Source organism: Pan paniscus, chromosome 12 (genome assembly GCF_029289425.2).
Source record: "Pan paniscus chromosome 12, NHGRI_mPanPan1-v2.0_pri, whole genome shotgun sequence".
Taxonomy (NCBI): Eukaryota; Metazoa; Chordata; class Mammalia; order Primates; family Hominidae; genus Pan; species Pan paniscus.
Window position 1 is genome coordinate 119,424,813 of NC_073261.2, and position 19,183 is coordinate 119,443,995.

Genomic DNA, 19,183 nt, shown 5'->3' on the forward strand with positions numbered 1-19,183 from the left:
GGTACTCACTGCTTCCTTCTCTGTTACAGGCTCTCCTTGGGAGCCCGTAGCATCCTTGCTAGGCTCTGTCCTTCCAAGAAACATGTGTGGCCTATTTGGAGAATCCCTGTAAGATACTATATAAGATGACTATCTGAAAGACACATAGTCATTAGATTACCTAGGATCAAATCAAAAGAAAAACATCTTAAAGGCAGCTAAAGGGAAGGGGCAGGTCACTTACAAAGGGAACCTTATCAGGTTAACAGCAGAACTTTTGGCAGAAACCTTGCAAACCAGAAGAGACTGGGGGCCAATTTTTAGCATCTTTAAAGAAAATAAATTTCAACCGAGAATTTCATATCTTGCAAAACTAAGTTTTATAAGAAAAATGAAAATAAAATAATTTTCAAACAAGCAAATACTAAGGGAATTCATTACCACTAAACCTGCCTTACAAGAGGTCCTAAAAGTAGTTCTAAACATGGAAATGAAAGAATGATACCTGCCACCACAAAAACACACTTAAGTACATATCCTATTGACACTATAAAGCAACTATACAACTAATTGTACACAACAACCAGCTAACAACACAATTACAAGATCAATTCCTCACTTATCAATATTGACCTTGAATGTAAATAAATGGGCTAAACATCCCACTTAAAAGGCACAGAGTGGCAAGTTGAACCAAGAAGCAAGACTCAGTTGTCTACTGTCTTCAAGAGACCCATTACACAAGTAACAACACCCATAGGCTCAAATTAAAGGGATGGAGAAATATCTATCAGGCAAATGCAAAACAATGATCAGGGGGTGCTCTTCTCATATCAGACAAAACAGATTTTTAAACCAACACTGATCAAATAGGGCAAAGAAGGACATTATATAATGTTGTTCAATTCAACATGAAGACCTACCTATCCTAAATATATGCACACCAAACATTGGAGCACCCAGATTCATAAAACGAAGTATTAGAAATCTATAAAGAGATTTAGATAACCACATAATAGTAGTGGGAAACTTTAACACCCCACCGATGGTGTTAGACAGTTCATTGAGGCGAAATCTAGCAAAGACATTCTCATCTTAAACTCAACATTTGACCAATCAGACCTAGTAGACATCTAGAGAATGCTCCACCAAAGTATAATAGAATATGCATTCTTCTCATCTGCACATGGCACATACTTTAAGATTAACCACATATGGAGCCATAAAGCAAGTCATGACAAATTCAGAAAAATTAATATCATACCAACCACACTCTCAGACAGACCATAGTACAAGATAAATAGAAATCAATACAAAGGTGATCTCTCAAAGCCAAACAATTACGTGGAAGTTAAACAACCTACTCTAGAATGGCTTTTGGATAAAGAATAAAATTAAGACAGAAACAAAAAATTATTTGAAACTAAAGAAAACAAAGACACAACATATCAGATTCTTTGGGAAATAGATAAAGCAGTGTCAAGAGGAAAGTTTATTGCACTAAATGCCTATATCTAAAAAAATGCCTATATCTAAAAGATAGAAAGATCTCTAACAACCTAACGTTACACCTAGAGGAAATATAAAAACAAGAGCAAACCAACCCCAAGTCTAGCAGCAAAAAATAAATAACCGAAATCAGAGCTAATCTGAAATAAATTGAGATGCAAACATTAACACAAAAGATCCATGAAACCAAAGTTTGTTTTTTGAATGAATAAACAAGAGTAACAGACCACTAGCTAGATTAACGAAGAAAAAATTGATAAAATCAAAATAAATGCAATCAGAAATTACAAAAGTGACATTAGAACCAACCCCACAGAAATACAAAAAACCTTCAGAGACTTTTATGAACACTTCTATGCACACAAACTAGAAAAACTAGAAGAAATGGATAAATTCCTGGAAACACACAGCTTACTAGGATTGAACCAGGAAGAAACTGAAATCCTGATACCAATAACAGGTTTCAAAATTGAATTAGTAATAAAAAGGCTACCAACTAAAAGAAAGCCCAGGACTACAAGCATTCACAGCCAAATTTTAACAGATATACAAAGAAAAGTTAGTACCAATTCTACTGAAATTATTCCAAAAACACTGAGGAGAAGGGACTTCTCCTTAACTTATTCTACAAAGCCAGTATCATTCTGACACAAAAACCTAGCAGAGATACAACAATAACAAAAAAAAATCTTCAGGCCAATATCCCTGATGAATATAGACACAAAAATCCTCAACAAAATACTAGCAATCTGAAGCTAGCAGCACATCTAAAAGTTAATTCATAACAATGAAGTAGGCTTCATTAATGGGATTCAAGATTGGTTCAACATATGCAAATCAATAAATATTATTCAACACATAAACAGAATTTTTTTAAAAAATCATAATCTTAAGAGAGGTAGAAAAGGCTTTCAATAAAATTCAACATCCTTTCATGATAAAAAAAAAACTCTCAAAAAATTAGACATTGAGGGAACATACCTTAAAATAATAAGAGCCATATATGACAAACCCACAGGCAACTTCTACTGAATTAGCAAAAGCTGGAAGCGTTCCCCTTGAGAACTGGAACAAGACAAGGATTCCCACTCTCACCATTCCTATTCAACTAGTACTGGATGTCCTAGCCAGAACAATCAGGCAAGAGGAAGAAATAAAAGGCATCCAAATAGGAAGAGAGGAGGCAAAATTATCATTCTTCACAAATGATGGTTCTATACCTAGAAAACCCCACAGGCTCTGGCAAAAGGCTCCTAAAACTGATAAAACACTTCAGTAAATTTTCAGGATATAAAATCAATGCAGAAAAATTAATAATATTTCTATACACTAATAATATCCGAGCTGAGAGCCAAATCAAGAATGCAACCCCATTTACAATAGCCAAAGAATAGCCAAGAATAAAACACCTAGGAATACAGCTAATCAAGATAGCTATAATGAGAATTAAAATACACTGCTGAAAGAAATCAGAAAGATAGCTACAATGAGAATTAAAATACACTGCTGAAAGAAATCAGAGATGACACAAATAAATGGAAAAATATTTCATGTTAATGGATATGAAGAATTAATATTAATATGGCCATACTGCCCAAAGCAAGTTACAGATTCAATGTTACCAAATTACCAATGTCATTTTTCATAGAATTAGAAAAAAACTATCCTAAAATTCCTATGCAACAACAACAAAAAAGCCCAAGTTGCCAAAACAATCCTAAGCAAAAAGAGAAAAGCCAGAGGCACCTCACTACCTGACTTAAGACTATACCAAAAGAGTATGATGCTGGTAAAAAAAAAAAAAAAGGAAAAACAAACAGACACATAGACCAACAAAACAGGATAGAGAACCTAGAAATAAAGCTGCATACCTGCAACCACTTGATCTTCGACAAAGTTGACAATAACAAGCAATGGGGAAAAGACTTTCAATTCAGTAAATGGTGTTAGGATAACTGGCTAGTAGTTATTGCAGAAGATTGAAATTGGATCCCTATCTTTCACCATATACAAAAGTCAACTCAAGATTAAATAAATATTTAAATAGAAGGCCTAAAATTATAAAAATGCTAGAAGAGAAACTAGGAAATAACATTATTGGCATTGACCTTGGAAAGTCTGATAACTGTGTGTCTTAGGGATGGTTGTCTTGTATCTTGCAGGGGTTCTCTGCATTTCTTGAGTTTGCATGTTGATCTCTCCACCAAGACTGGGGAATTTTTCATGGCCTATAGCCTCAAATATGTTTTTCAAGTTGCTTACTATCTTTTCTTCTCTCTCAGAAATGCCAGTGAGTCATAGGTTTGGTCTCTTTAAATAATCCCATATTTCTCAGAAGTTCTGTTTATTTTTTTTAATTTTTTTTTATTTTTGTCTGGGTTGACTTGAAAGACTGGACTTTGAGCTCTGAAATTCTTTCTTCAGTTTGCTCTATTATGTTGTTAAGACTTCCAATTTTATTTTGAAATTTCTGTAGTGATTTTTTCAATTCCAGAAGTTCAGCTTGGTTCTTTCTTAAAATGGCTATGTCATCTTTCAACTCTTGGATTACTTTACTGGGGTCCTTGGATTGGTTTTAACTTTCTCTTGAATCTCATTGAGCTTCCTTGTCATCCAGATTCTAAATTCTATGTCTGTCATTTTGGACATCTAAGTCTGGTTAGGATCCATTGCTGGGGAGCTAGTTCGATCCTTTGGAAGTAAGGAGACACTCTGACTTACTGAATTGCAAGGGTTCCTGCACTGGTTCCTCCTCAACTGAGAGGGCTGGTGTTTCTTTATCCTTCTGAAGTTGCTGTCATTTGGAAGGGTGTGTTGTTTTTATAGACAGTGTTGTATATTACGTATAGTCACTTGGCTTCATTTCTGGGTGCTTTCAGAGGACCAAGGCTCTGTATGGGTTCCTTAGTTGAGGCTAGTTTCCTGCATTGGTTTTCACCAGCAATGCGTGCTGGAGGAATTTATTTTTGTTTCGTGGTGTAATTCAGGCTGCGACACACTAGATGGCACTAGGCTCTTAGCACCTGTTTTGTATTTCAGTGCTTTCACAGCAGTGCTCTGAGGAGCGGGAAATGGAGGAGGAGGTGAGAGATGAACTCCCTCCTTGTGAAGTTCATTCACAAGCCTTGGAGGAGGCCCCTCTAATCACTGGCACTGCACCCACATTTCCTTAGCCCCAGCGCAGGCCCTTGCGGGCTGCACTGTCCACTCCCTTAGGTGTCGCCCAAGCCAATAGTTAGGTGACCAGGAGACCCACAACTCCCAGGGACCTGCTGGTCCTCTGTGCTCGGTGGAGTCAGAGTGGGTTGTGGGGAATGTCTGTGGGTGCAGGCACCAACTTTTTCTTTTTCATAGTCCGCTTTGAAGAATGTCATCTACCTTTTATGAATAAAGTTTTATTGGAACACAGACCCTCCTATTTGTTTACATATTGTCCATGACTCTTCCCTCTACAGAAGAGCTGCATATTTGCAACAGAAACTATATGGTCTGTAAAGCCTAAAATATTTACTGTCTAGCCCTTTACAGAAAAAGTCTGCCCAACTCTATTCTAGAGCATCATACCTTCCTTAACAACTCTCAGCAGATTTATATTAGTCAGCTCAGGATACCATAACAAAATACCACAAACTGGGTTTCTTAAACAGCATGAATTTATTTTCTCACAGTTCTGGCGGCTGAAAGTCCAAGATCAGGGTGCCAGCAGCATGGACGTCTGGTAAGGCACCTTTTCACTGTGTCCTCTTATGGCCATGACTCTGTGGATGTGCATGAAGAGTCACCTCCTTGGTGTCTCCTCCTCTTCTTTCAGAGACATCGACCTATCTGATTAGGACCCCACCCTATGACCTCACTTCACCTTACTTACCTCTTTAGGTTAATATCTCCAAATACAATCACATTGAAAAATGCAACTTCATCATATGAATTGGGCAGGAGGGGTGGACACAATTCTGTCTGTAACAAGAGTTTGCCACTTTGATATTTATTGTACCAATTTGCACAACAAATTTGAGAGTAGCCTTATTTCAGAAGATTGACAGATCTTTGAAGACTATAACTAAATATCTCATCCACTTCAAATAAATACACATATGTGAATAAAATATAATTTCGGCATATAAAATTTAAGTTTTTAGTTGTCACTTTAAAGCCACAGCATAAACAAGTCTGAAGCCAAGATTCCCTCATGCCCTCATTCTATCAATCTCCATTACACTAAGTAGTAACTGTTCTCATTTCTATCACCATAGACTAATTTTATCTGTTCTGTAACTTTATGTGAATCAAGCTTGTCCAACCAGTGGCCCGTAGGCCTCATGTGGCCCAGGATGGCTTTAAATGTGGCCCAACACAAATTCACAAACTTTCTTAAAACATGATGAGATTTTTAAATGATTTTTTTAGCTCATCAGCTATTGTTAGTGTTAGAGTATTTTATGTGTGGCCCAAGACAATTCTTCCAATCTGGCCCAAGGAAGCCAAAAGACTGGACACCCCGATCTAAATGAAATCATGCAATACATACACTCTATTGCCTAGCTTTTTACAAACAAAAATACTTTTGAAATTTATCCATCTTGTTGTATATAGCAATGCTTCATCCTTGTTTTTGGAAAATACATTTCAATTTTTATATTGAATTTTTGTAATCATTGTTATTTTGACAAATATTTGGATTGTCAAAAAACTCAGACAGCTCTTGGCTGTTGGGAATAAAATTATTATGAATAGTCTTATTCAGTCTTTTTGTAAAAATATGTTTGTATGCATCTTGAGTAAATACCTAGGAGTGAACATCTTAGGTCCTAAGATAGGTTTATGTGTAACTTTATGAGAAAACGGAACAACTTTCCAAGTAGGCTGTGTCATTTTACATTCCTAATACCAAGGTATGTAAGTTCAAGTTATTCCATATCCTCAGAAACATTATTCCATATCCTCAAAAACAGCCTGAGAAACAACCTCAGAAACAGCACTAAAGTGACATTTAGTGCTGTCAGGGTTTTTAAGGTTAATCTTTCTAGTGAATGTTTAATACTATTCCATTGTGGTTTTAATTTGCATTTTCTGGATGATTCATAACACAAACATATTTTCTTATATTTATTGGCTAATCATATATTTCCTTTCGTGATGTGGCTATAGAAAGAAGTCTTGTATCCACTTTTTAAATTGGGTTCGTTTCATTTCATTATTGACTCCCAGGAGTTCTTTATATATTTCAGATCAAAGCCTTTTGTCAGACACTATATGGCGAATGTTTTTTCCCACTCTATGGCTTGCTTTTTAATTTTCTTAATGGCATCCTGTCTTGGGTTTTAGGTTTCGTTATGACAAATCCAATTTATCAATCTTGTTCTCTTATGGCTGTTTTTGTGTCTTCTCAAAAATGAGTCCCTATTTACCTCAAGGTTACAAATATATTCTTCTATGTTTTCTTCTAGTAGCTTTTAAGTTAAATCTATGCTCTATCACGAATTAACTCTATTAGGATGTGAAGTAGTATCTAGGTTCAGATTTTCCCATGTACTTACCCAGTTACAGATCTATCTGTTGAGAACACTTTTCTGGGCTCTTTTGTTGAAAGCTTATTTATCCTACATATATGGGCCTACTTCGGGCCTCTGTATTCTGCTCTTTTGATCTATTTGTGCAAGGATTGAATTTTTTTTCTATAAAGGGCCAATGTGAGTAATCATGTTAGGTCTTGCAGGCCATAATGATCTGTGATTCAAATATTTAACTATGTTCTTATAGTGGGAAAGCAGTCATAGAAAACAGATAAACAAATGAGCATGGCTGTGTTCCAGTAAAACTTTCTTTGTGGACACAAATTTAACTTTCACATAATTTTTGAGTGCCATAAAATACGATTATTCTTTTGGTTTTGTCAAACTTTTAAAAATATAAAAAATATTCTTATCTCTGTAGAATATCAGGCAGTATGATACCAAGTAACGGCTTTATTTTGCCCACAGCCGTATTTTGCCAATCCTTGTTTTCAACATCCTTATTCCAAAACCATAATGTCTTCATTACTTTAGTTGTATAGGTGATCTTGAAACCAGTAGCGCAAGTCCTTCAACTTTGCTTTTTTCAAGATGGTTTTAGCTAGTCTATTACTTTTAATAGCAAAAACTGCAATTACTTTTGCATCAACCTAATAGATTATTTGCATTTTCATATAAACTTCAGAATCAACTTCTCAATGTCTACAAAAATGTCTGATGGGACTTTGGGAGTTCATTTAATCTACAGGACAATTTGGAGAGAAGTGATGTCATAACACCATTGAGTCCTTCAATTCATGAACACTGCATATGTCCTATTTATTTACTTAGCAATGGATTGAGATTTTCAAAGTAAAAATCTTACCCATATTTAGTTAAATATATTCCTAAGTATCTTGCATTTTTGATGAAATTAAAATGGACTCTTTAAAACTAATTTTTCAAATATTTGTTGCTAGTCCTCAATAAATTTTTATATATTGACTTGTATTCTACACATAGTTAAATTCATTTAGTACTTAGTAGTTTTGTGTGGATCTATTAGAATTTTCGAATTTTCTATATAAGTAAACATGTCATCCACAAAAATGCCAGATTTACATTCACCTATCCAAGTCTTCATGTCTTTTATTTCCCTTTTCTGCCTATTATCCTAATTTGGATTTCCAGTACTATGGAGGATAGAAATAGGAAGAGTGGATAATCTTGTCTTGTTCTCAGTGTTACAGAAAAAGGAGTCAGTAGCTCATTGTTATTTTTTATAGACATCCCTTAACAAACTGCCATGGTTTTCTTCTATTCATGGTTTAGTGAAAGTTCTTACACAAAACGAAGTTAACTTTTGTCAAAGATTTTCTTCAATACCTACTGAGATGATTATATGGTTTTTATTTTTTACTCTGTTACTATGGTGAATTATATTTCTTGTATATTTCTGGATTTGAATTACTAAATTTAATAAAATTTTTTGCATCTGTATTTATACAATATTACTTTATTGTAATTTTCCAAGTTTGGGTATCAGGGTTATGGTAGTCATAAAATAAAGCGAGTAGTTGTCACTTCATTTACTTTGAGTGACTTTGTTAGATTTTTTTAAAAAACATTCTTTAAATATTTGATGAAGTTTACCAGTGAAACCATCTGGGCCTAGAGATTTTGTTTTGTTTTGTTTGTTATGGAAGATTTTAAGTATAAATTCAGTTTCTTTAGGAAATATGGAGCTCTTAGAGTTTTCTATTCTTTGTCATGTATGATTACTTGTGTTTTTCAAGGAATTTCGCTATTTAATCTAGGTTATCAAATGCACTCATAATTCTGCTCACTTTTTAATGTCTAGGATATTTGTAGGAACATTACAAAATCTGTGTCATTCTTGATATTGGAAAGGCCAAATCTTTTTAACATTTCAAATATGTAAAGATCCCTCTGCTTTGTAGAGATAAACTGGAATGGCATTCAAGGCTTTCTGCTCATCCTGGTGCCCATCACATGCTACCTCCTTTAAAGTCACGTTCCCTGAACCACATCTATTCAGGAAGGGATGGATGGTGCTTCTTTGACTTTCCACAGCTTCTAAGAGATCTGACAGTTCCTACCATGTTGTATTAGTAGTAGTAGTTCATACCTTTCTTTTATATTGAATGAAAAGTTTCTTGCTAACTGTAACTTCAGAACCTGCTCTGGCTATAAAGCCTTAATTAGTAAGAAAGGGAGGCAGGTAGGCAGACAGGCAGGCAGGCAGGAAGTCAAAGGTGTTCGAGGGTAACTGTAATAGTTCACATTGCCCTCTATATAAGACAAACTTGCAGGGCTTTTTCAGCTTAAAAGCAATGCTGGGAAAAACACAGTAGTTCCAGAACAATGCTCAATTAAGGGGGGTTTTCATAGTGATAAGAATGGATTGTTAATAAAACATTTAAATTTTTTTGCTTACTATTTTATAACATCGGAATCACACATATGAATCAAGCCATCGGGATGTGCAAGCATTTTGGGGCAAGGAACTTTGTTTTCTTTGCCTACATTTAGGTGGATATGAGGAGAATGGACCTGCTTCCATGAATGGAATGCCTTTGTGACTTGCAAAGGCCTCCTTAGTCCCATGGGTTGACCACCATGTTTAAGCAGTGGGGTGGTAGCCCTTCCACCTGTGTTGGTAATAGTGGAATTATCTTACCTGTCATCATCTGAATTTATTCTTAGAGGTGAGACAGAAAAGAATCCACCCTGGTAGACAGTTCAACATCATACAGAGCCCCAGGGACCAGAGTTAATTTCTCCTAGGCTGCTTACCAAAAACATAGAGCAGGGGAAAGTCCTAGAACCAGTGTCATCACTATTCTGGAGATAAGAGTTCAAGACAAAAAAGGAGAGATTTGTTGTAAAGTATAAGAAGAGCATGAACAGAGATCTAGACATGAAAGTAAAAATTAAGTAAAGAGCCCACTGATAACACTCTAGATCCCCCAAAGAAATCAGGGAATGTTATGGTGAGATTCTTTCAGCACCCAGGGAGGGGAGGAGAGTAGGGAAGAGGCAAATACAGAGATATACTCCATATTCTCCACCTACTCTCAGCCCTGGCCTGAGTTGGCTTCTTCCCTCCTGCAGGTATCAAGTCCTGAGACTTCAGATTTTGGAGTGAGCCAAATCCAGCCACCTCTTCCTAACAATGTCATCTTGTGCAATTTTTCTTACAGTTTCTGACTCGGTTTCTCATCTCTCATTTTCAAGATGAAGCCCACTGCTCAGAGTTGAAGAAAGGATCTGAAGTATCAAAGAGAAATTGCTTCACACAATAGGTGCCACCTAGAAGGTCTTCAGTAGAGAGTTGCTCCTAGTTTTTACTACAATGGGCCGTTCTAGTATTTGCTGGGGAGTACAGAGAGCAGGTGGGGGTGCCCACCGGCCTGTTACAGCAGAGTACTTTTATCCCTTTCACAGGAGAGTCATTGGGAAACAGGACTGCAAGAGCGAGAAAATTCCAAGTATGTGTCATCGCTCTGTTGCCTCATGCAGCTGTTTCCATAGGGATACAATGGTGTTGTGTTGTTAAGGAAACTTGCTGTCAAGCAGCAACGCAAATAAAGCATTTAGTTTTATTAAGTTATATTACAATAATTATGGAAAATAATGGGCCCCAGATGTAATTTATTCAGTAGGGAAGGACAACCCCCTAGCTGTCCAATGGCTCCTGGAGCCAGAGAGATGGCACCCAGCATGCTGCAGTCTAGCCTCTCCCACTGACCACCTGAGCCTGCTGAAGCTGGCTTATATAAGGCTTTGGAAAGAGAAAGGGCTTTGGTTACTCTCTGGAAATCAGGAAAAACTGTTCCAAGATGTGTGTTAGAGAAGGTCAGGATCTCGTGTTTAATAAGCAGTTTTAGGCCTGAATTCTCTAAGGACAGTGTGTATGGGCCTGTTTTCCCCGAGTACATAGGGTCAGAGTCCTGCCAGCAATAGCCAAAACATGGTAGAATCAGTCAAGAGATCTAACAAAAGTGCTCTTGGAGGAAGAACTTCAGAGAAAGAAGTAAATTTTATGCTGAGAACCTGCCAGCAATAGCCAAAACATGGTAGAATCAGTCAAGAGATCTAACAAAAGTGCTCTTGAAGGAAGAACTTCAGAGAAAGAAGTAAATTTTATGCTGAGAAATCATGATTCCACACTCTGGAGTGAGAACTCTAAACAGTTTACTCTGTGGTCACTTACTCATATTTCTACATAGATGGAAGGTCTCAGCCCTGGAGTTCTGGTCTACCTTTCCGCTCCTTTTTCTCCAAGGAACAGGTGGGGGTTCCTCATAAGTGCCAGGTCATTTCCCAATTAATTTACAAAGTATATTTGTTGGCAAATTGTCTCTGCCTGAAATCACCTTCATTCTTTTGTCTGATCAGTAAATACTTTATCTTTCACGATTCAGTTTAAACATTGGCTCCTCTGGGAAAATTCTGTCCCTCCACCACCATTATACTTACCATAAGAGGCTTATTCTATTATAACTCCTTATTCACAGGGTGATGAAACCATTCAGCATTAGTTTGCATGTCTCTTTATCATTACTATCCTATTGCGTTCTAAGCATTTGCTCACCCATCTTTCTCTGTCTTCTAGACCAGCTTCCGCAGGAATGAACCCAGAAAAAAGTCTACATCTGTATTTCCAGCACAGGGGCTGGCACACACTGAGTGCTGAACTGAACTGAACAGATGCTGTAAGCAAGAAAGAGTCAAATTTTGCAAGATTTTACTGAGGAGGAAGGCGCTACCTGAAAGCCAGGTATTGTATATGAGTTATTCTGCTGTCATAAACCATGACTGGCACTAGCTACAGGCACCCCTGCAGGATGGGCTTCCCCACAGCATGTCCCACAGGACATCCATGGCCAATGAACTGTTGCTAATTCACAATAACTCCTGAGATGTATGTGTTAGGATGGGTGATGCTACAGATCCCCCTGCCTCCCTGCATGCACTGTATACAGGGTTGTATGCACCCACTGATGTGCCAAGTGGTTCAGAAACTGAGTTATGAACTAACTGGGAGTTATTCTTCTGATAATTGCTTACCTTGTGCTACTTTAAATTTTCTCTAATAATATTCAGGAGGACTTAGTACAACCACACTAATGGGGTTTCAAAAGGTTTTGTTTCATCTCCACAGTCTAGCTGAAATAGCATCCTATTGATTGGCAATATGTACCAGGAATCTTTAAAGTGTTTTTGGTCCCCTTTGAACCATCTATTCGCTTTCCGTGAAACTCCTAAGGTAGCAATCAGGCTAGCAAAAAATATAGTGTGGCAACAGAATCATTTATAATCCAAAAATGGGAAAACAACCAAGCTATATTTACAAATAATTTCTAGTAAAGTAAGAAATTGCAGTATCATTTTAGTACAAAATAGAAATCAATTATATTGACAATGAATTTCTTATACAGTAACACATATTTAATATTAGAAAAAAACTGTCACCACACAGGCCATCTTCCCCTCAGCAAGCCCTAGGGAAAGGGCTTGGAGTTTTAAGCATGGACATCCAGGAAACTGCTCCATGTGCATACAGAAACACAGGGAGGCTCAATGCAGCATTGATTTTGCAATTAAGAAAAATTAGAAACAAATGTTCATCAAAACAGCATGATGCAATAATTATAGTTATTCACAACATACACAATAAGGAGCAGAGATTTTTCAAACTTTTTTGACCACAAAGTACAGTAAGAAACACATTTTACAGGGTGAACCAGTAATGGCAGATTACGCTTTCCAAGGAGGCCTCAACAATATGACCTGTTTCACATGTCCCCCCTTCCCCTTAGACTTGAGCAACCTTTGCAACTGGCTTGGTCAGTAGCATATAGTGGAAGTGATGCCATGTGTCTTTCAAGGCTGAATGTCTTAATCCATTTTCTGTTGCCATATAGAACACCTGAGACTGGGTAATTTATAAAAAATAGAGGTAATTTTACTCACAGTTCTGGAGGCTGAAAAGTCCAAGATCAGGTGGCTGCATCTGGTGAGAACCTTTCTGCTTTGTCATGACACGGCAGGAGGCATCATATCACTAAAAAAGCAAATGTGCTATCTAAGGTCTTTCTTCCTCTTCTTATAAAGCCACCAGTTCCATCATGGGGGCCCTGATGACCTTATCTATTTCTAATTGCCTCTTTAAAACCCCACTTCCAAACACCATCAACATATAAATTGAGAGATTTAGAGATTAAGTTTTCAACACACGAAATTTTGGGAGAGATGTTCAATCCATAGCACTGTGTCATAAAAATGCTAACACTTTAGCCTTATTCACCTGGAGCCCATCATGCTGGGAGGAAGCTCAAATTGGCCCATGAGAAGAGAACACTGTGTGTGGGGGGATGTTCCAGCTGATAGCCCAGCTGAGGCCCCAGCTGCCATTAATCATGAGACAGAAATAAAGATGCCTCCTGATGATTCTGGTGGGAGAGTGGGGTAGAAGAGGAAAGATGCCTTCCCAACATTTTATTATTCCCATCTGGGGCTGCAGATGTCATGGAGCAGAGGTGAGCTATCCACCATCCACACTGTGCCTCGCCCAACTTCTAATCTGTAGAATCCATGGGTATAAAAAAAGTTTTGGGAAGGTTAGTAGCAATTGTACCTGGAATGCAAGTATTTGCAACAGAAATAAAACTTTTACTAATAATTCTTACCCTTAAAAAATTTCAAGTCATGCTATAGAAAAAAATTGAGAACCTCCTCTTCCATGTCATTCTTTGATCACTCAATCCCATCTCGTTCAAATAAATTCTAAAGATACAGGGATTCCTTCCTTCCCCCCCTCCTTCTTTCTTCCCTTCTCTCCTTCCTTTCTTCCATCCTTTTTTCCTTCCTTCCTTCCTTTTTTTCTTCCTTTCTTTTCTTCCACCTAGAAATACTCATTGTTCACCTCCTATGTTTCAGGTACTCTGCTCAGTGTGGGGACTCTAGGAGTGACATAGACACAGATGTTTCATCCCCACAAAGCTTATAACCCAGATGAAAGGACAGACATACGAGTTTTAACTAATTTAATTCTTTATACAATAAAGAGGAGTACTAAGTGCATAGATCTTTTAAGGGCCCAGGAAAATATTTAAGACAACTACAACAAATTATTGACAACACAAAATTTTTAAAAGCTGTAAGTACAATTGAATGTTTTTTCAAATATCTACAAAAATAACATGTGTCAACTAGAAATCCATAACTTAATTTGCATGATTGTATATTAAGATTACATTTGGTATGGGCTATGGTTGCACTTACGTACGCTTGCTAGGGTGTAGGGTGGAGTTATATATAGCAGGTGTGTCAATAGGCTGGAAGGTGGGTAAATGGGTGGGTGGGTAGGCAGGCCCAGAACGAGCAGTTTTTATCATGCCCTGGTGGTAAGTGTTATGAGAGGAAAGCTCTGGTGCCTGGAAATCCACTGACTTTTGTTTATGTGACACAAGCTGCCAAATTCCTGAAAACCAGGAACATACAACAGAGTCATTGTGATTTAATGTATTTCATGTGTCCTCTGTGCAAGGCATTGATATGGGCTCTGGAGAGTATTAGGCAGAATCACTCCTGCCCTCTGGAACTTGCAGTCTTATCTTGAGGATAGGGCAAGGGCTCTGTTCTAAAGTAACAGGATAGTCAAGTAAGGGGGATGATAAACGAACACACCCTGCTCTGTGAGAGTTAAAGGATGTGAGAACAAGAGAACTGGGGAATATGCTCAAAAAAGAGCTGATATTTGAAGTGGGCCTCCCCTATGCCCTTGCAGGCTGCACAGACCAGATGGAGGGCCTGGGTTGAAGAGCTAGCAGAATATTCTGAATTCACAGTGGTGTGACCCTACAAGGACCAATTTATATCTTCACCTCATGTATGGATTAAATAAGATGTAAGGATTAAATAAGTTCACACATGGGATGTGCTTAGAACAGCGTCTGGCATAGCGTACGTGCTTAACATCAGCTTGTTATAATCTTTACTTTTCACTGAAATAACAATGGTTATTTAACACAGTCAATGGCCAGGCATCGGGTTCCTCTACTTGCATAGGCTAAGATTGCCAGACCTCATGAAGACACCTCATTATCTCCAGGGGTGACTTTGAGTTAACTTTAAAAATGATTCATTCCTTATTACCCATTCCTTAGGACTTTCTACTGCCCTCTTTCAGAAAATTATCATATATGTGTAAATCTATGATAAATATGAATATGAATCACACAGTGTTCTGACCTCATGTTGGCCTTCATACAAATATGAACATCACATCATTTCTGCCCTCCAGAGCCAATACTCAATTCCGGGGAGTGATAGACACATTTGTAATCCAGCATCAGAAAGTACAAAGCGGAGTGGTTTTCCAACAGCCAAACGTGGGGTGAGGAGGAGACTGAGAAAGGCTTCCCACAGGGGCTACTGCATGAGCTGGGTCTTGAAGGAGGAGTAGACCTTCCCAGGGATGGAGACAGGGTGGATCCCTAGGAAAGGAAACAGCCAGGTAAGGGCCTGAGTGGCGACAGGGTTCTTTGGGGAACTCAAAGTTGTCCGGTACGGCCAGGGTAGATGGGGTGGATCATAGACAGGTGAGGCTGGAGAAGTGGTGGAGAGTTCCAAGGAGTCTCATGGTACGTATGGGACAGAGTGAAGTTCAAGGACAGGAAGGACAGGAAGCCACAAGGAGTGTAAGGCTGCAGATTCCAGATCAGATGCTAGTTCATTCTGGCCCATGACCCTGGCTTCAGCTGAGCCCATTTGAGGTAAACACTTGGATTCCAGTCAAGGAAATGCCTTTCTGGTCTTTCTGATTTTCTAGATTTTCTAGAATGTCTTCAAAATCCTGATCAAAGAGCACATGTCCCAAAGTTGGTTCATGCATTCATTCACTCATTCCACAAATATCTATTGTTTGCTTTGTACCTGACACCACTAAGCTCTAAGACTCAGTGATGGAGACGTTGCCATTGCCTTCAAACAGACACTAACTGGGGCGAGACAGGTAAATAAATCAGTAATATTCTGTGGCAGGATAAGTGAGAAAATAAAACAATATGCTCTGAAAAATGGAATGGGGTAGGAAGAGGAGAGACAGATGGCAGAAAAATTGAAGGAGGCCTTTTATAGAAGTGCATCAATTTCCTGAGGTTCCTGTGGGATTCTACAAGCCTGACAGGCAGTTCTTGATCAAGCTCTGGCTTCTCTTTGCTTAACAGTTCTTCCCTCCATTGATCTGTAAGCAGCAAAGAGAAACCAGGCCATACCTTCCACACTTTGCTTTGAAATTTCCTCTGTTAAACATCTGAGTCCATTGTTTACAAGTTCTACTTTCCACACACAGAAGGATGTGATTGAGCTAAGCCTTCTGCCATTCTATAGCAAAAATCATCTGTGCCCTCACTAGTAGCACCTGTAGCTTCCAAAGTCTACCAACAGTCTGCTCAAGGCAATCTGGGCTTTGTCTAGCATGTGGCTAAACATTTACCCAGCCTCTGCTCATTGCCCAATGCCAAAGCTACTTCCCCATTTTTAGGCATTTGTTACAGCAGCATCGAGCTACTATCATCCTACTTCCTACTGTCATTGAGCAGAATGACATGACAAAAAAGTCAGTAGGAACTGGCTTAGGCAACGTGGGGGATTGCTTAGGCAAATTCAAAATCCTTAGGGTGGGCTGGAGCCTGCTGAGTAGCAGCAGACACTGGAGTTCCAGGAGGAATTCCTTCCTTAGGAGAACTTCCCCTCTTTCTTCTTTTAAGGCCTTCAAGTGAAGTGGACCAAGCCTACCCAGAATATCAAAGATGGTCTTCTTCATTTAAAGCAAACTGGTGGTAAATGTTAAATCACATCTACAAAATAGCTACAGAGCAACACCTAGATGACTGTTTTATTGAGTGACTGGAGACCCTAGCCTCGCCACATTGACATACAACACTATCACCAGAAGGGAATCCATTCAGCATCCCAAACCTTAAGAAGCACAGTGTAGGGAGGAGATTTATCTTGTAATTAGTAAATGCCAGGCCTCCTTCTTATACTTTACCCACAATGGTATTTACCTGTAATCATCACACAAATGTGATCACATAGGTGCTGCAATGAAACTGGAATTGAGAAACTGAGCCAAATGTAAATAACTCAGGACAAGTCACACGGCTGGGAAGTAGTGAGGCTGTGATGTGAAATTACACTGTCTGACTGCAATGTTTTTGCCCTAAGACCTTGTCCAAAGAAGGAGTGTGCTGCTGGCCCATGCTTTGTCCCTGACCATCAAGCACATAAGAAACTCTGCAGTGCCTCCCATGCTAGGGAAATCCAAGCCACTGCCCATTGCGTTTCTGCCTAACCACACATCTGCAGCTGGCTCTGTGTCCGTTTCCCAGGGCTTCTGTAAAAAAGTCACAGCAAAGGCCAGGCGCGGTGGCTCATGCCTGTAATCCCTGCACTTTGGGAGGCCGAGGAGGGTGGAGCACATGAGGTCAGGAGTTCGAGGCCAGCCTGGCCAACATGGTGAAACTCCGTCTCTACTAAAAATACAAAAAATTAGCCTGGCATGGTGGCATGCTCCTGTAATCCCAGCTACTTGGGAGGCTGAGGCGGGAGAATCGCTTGAACCTGGGAGATGGAGGTTGTAGTGATCTGAGATCATGCCACTGCACTCCAACTTGGGTGACAGAGTGAGACTCCATCTCAAAAAAAAAAAAAAAACTCAGCAAAGCAATCTCAAAACAATAGAAATGTATTGGCGCACAGTTCTGGAGGCTGGAAGTCCAGGGTCAGGGTGTTCCTCAGGGCAGCACTCCTGAAACTGCTCAGAATCTTTCTTGGCTTCTCCCTAGCTTCTGGTGGTTGTTGGCAATCGCGGAACTTTTTTGGCTTGGGCACATGACTTCAATTGTTACCTCCTCCATCGTATGGCGTGCTCTCAGTGCATCTCTGTTTTTACATAGCACTTGCCTCTGGGTGTATGTGTCCAGATCTCCCTAATGTTATAAAGACAGCGGTCATTGGATTAATGGCCTTTCTAATCCAGTATAACCTCATCCTAACTTGATTATATCTGCAAACACTCTCTATTTCCAAATAAGGTTACATTCACATGTACTGGGAGGGGGGACTTCAACATAACTTTTGGAGGGACACAATTTAATCCCCAACAGGCTCATACTAGTAGTAGAAAGCTAGCCTCTTCAAAGCAGTCACAGTGTTTTCCTTTGACCTCATGCTGTTCTTTATACAAAAAGCTCCATTTCTCGGACTGGGCAACATGGCAAAACCCCTTCTCTACAAAAAATACAAAAATTGGCTGGGTGTGGTGGCACAAGCCTGTAGTCACAGCTACTCGAGAGGCTGAGATGGGAGGATTACCTGGGTCCAGAGAGGTCAAACCTACAGTAAGCTGTGATAGCACCACTGTACTATAGACTGGGTAACAGAGTCAAACACTGTCTCAAAAAGATTAAAAAATAAAGAGAGAGAGAGAGAAGAAAAGCTCCATTTTACTAATTCTGCTGAATGTGGCCTTTGGAGTTTTATTTTTCTAGAAGTCTCCTAGAGTCTCAAAGTTCAGTCTGGTTAATACTGGGACATCCCTGATAGTTGGAAGACACTGTGAACCTTCTCATCCATGTGCCACATTTAGATTGAGAGATAATTGTGTCTTCACGTTAGCACTTCCATGCACGCAAAAAGACAGCTCAAAACCTTGAAAAGTTCAAGCAGGAGAGCTGTTGACAACACATTGAAAGTTAAGCTGTTCCTTGTCATTATAAACAAACTTTTTAACTATTTCACCAAGTTAATCTCTGGGGTGTTTAAGATACTTCTAGTTAGAACTTGTGTCTTTACCACCTTATTGAGGGCTTTTTACACAAGCTTCTCTAATATAAGCCTGAGCCTGAGTTCTCATCTCCCTGAACTCAAATTCCCTGTGCTCAACTCTCCAAAATTTGGGAGGGAATAAAACATAAGTGATTACCTTGTGTTTATTTACAAATGGATAGAGATTCATTAAAAAGTGTTGTATTTTAAGCTGCCCGAATAAGAACAAAAGAGGCAGAGAGAAGATGAAAGAGAAGGAGTGGGAAAGATGGGAATATGAATGAGAGGGAGCAAGTGATACAGAAATCAACAACAACAAAGAGACAGGGGATGGAAAGACA

At 38.9% G+C, this 19,183-nt stretch overlaps 1 protein-coding gene across 8 annotated transcripts in view; it reads right to left on the bottom strand.

Moving 5' to 3' along the window:
* Nucleotides 1-19,183, bottom strand: part of RNF144A (ring finger protein 144A) — a 324,797-nt gene that overhangs the window by 154,895 nt on the left and 150,719 nt on the right. For 4 of the 8 annotated variants that reach the window (XM_055108290.2, XM_055108287.2, XM_055108289.2 and 1 more), the window contains one exon: nucleotides 13,079-15,505. The exons of 1 other annotated variant lie outside the window; for it this stretch is intronic. In XM_055108290.2, the coding sequence (XP_054964265.1) occupies nucleotides 15,296-15,505 (210 nt within the window). In that variant the 3' untranslated portion in view covers nucleotides 13,079-15,295. 3 more of the 8 variants (XM_063594662.1, XM_063594663.1, XM_034952552.3) reach the window with 2 other exon arrangements.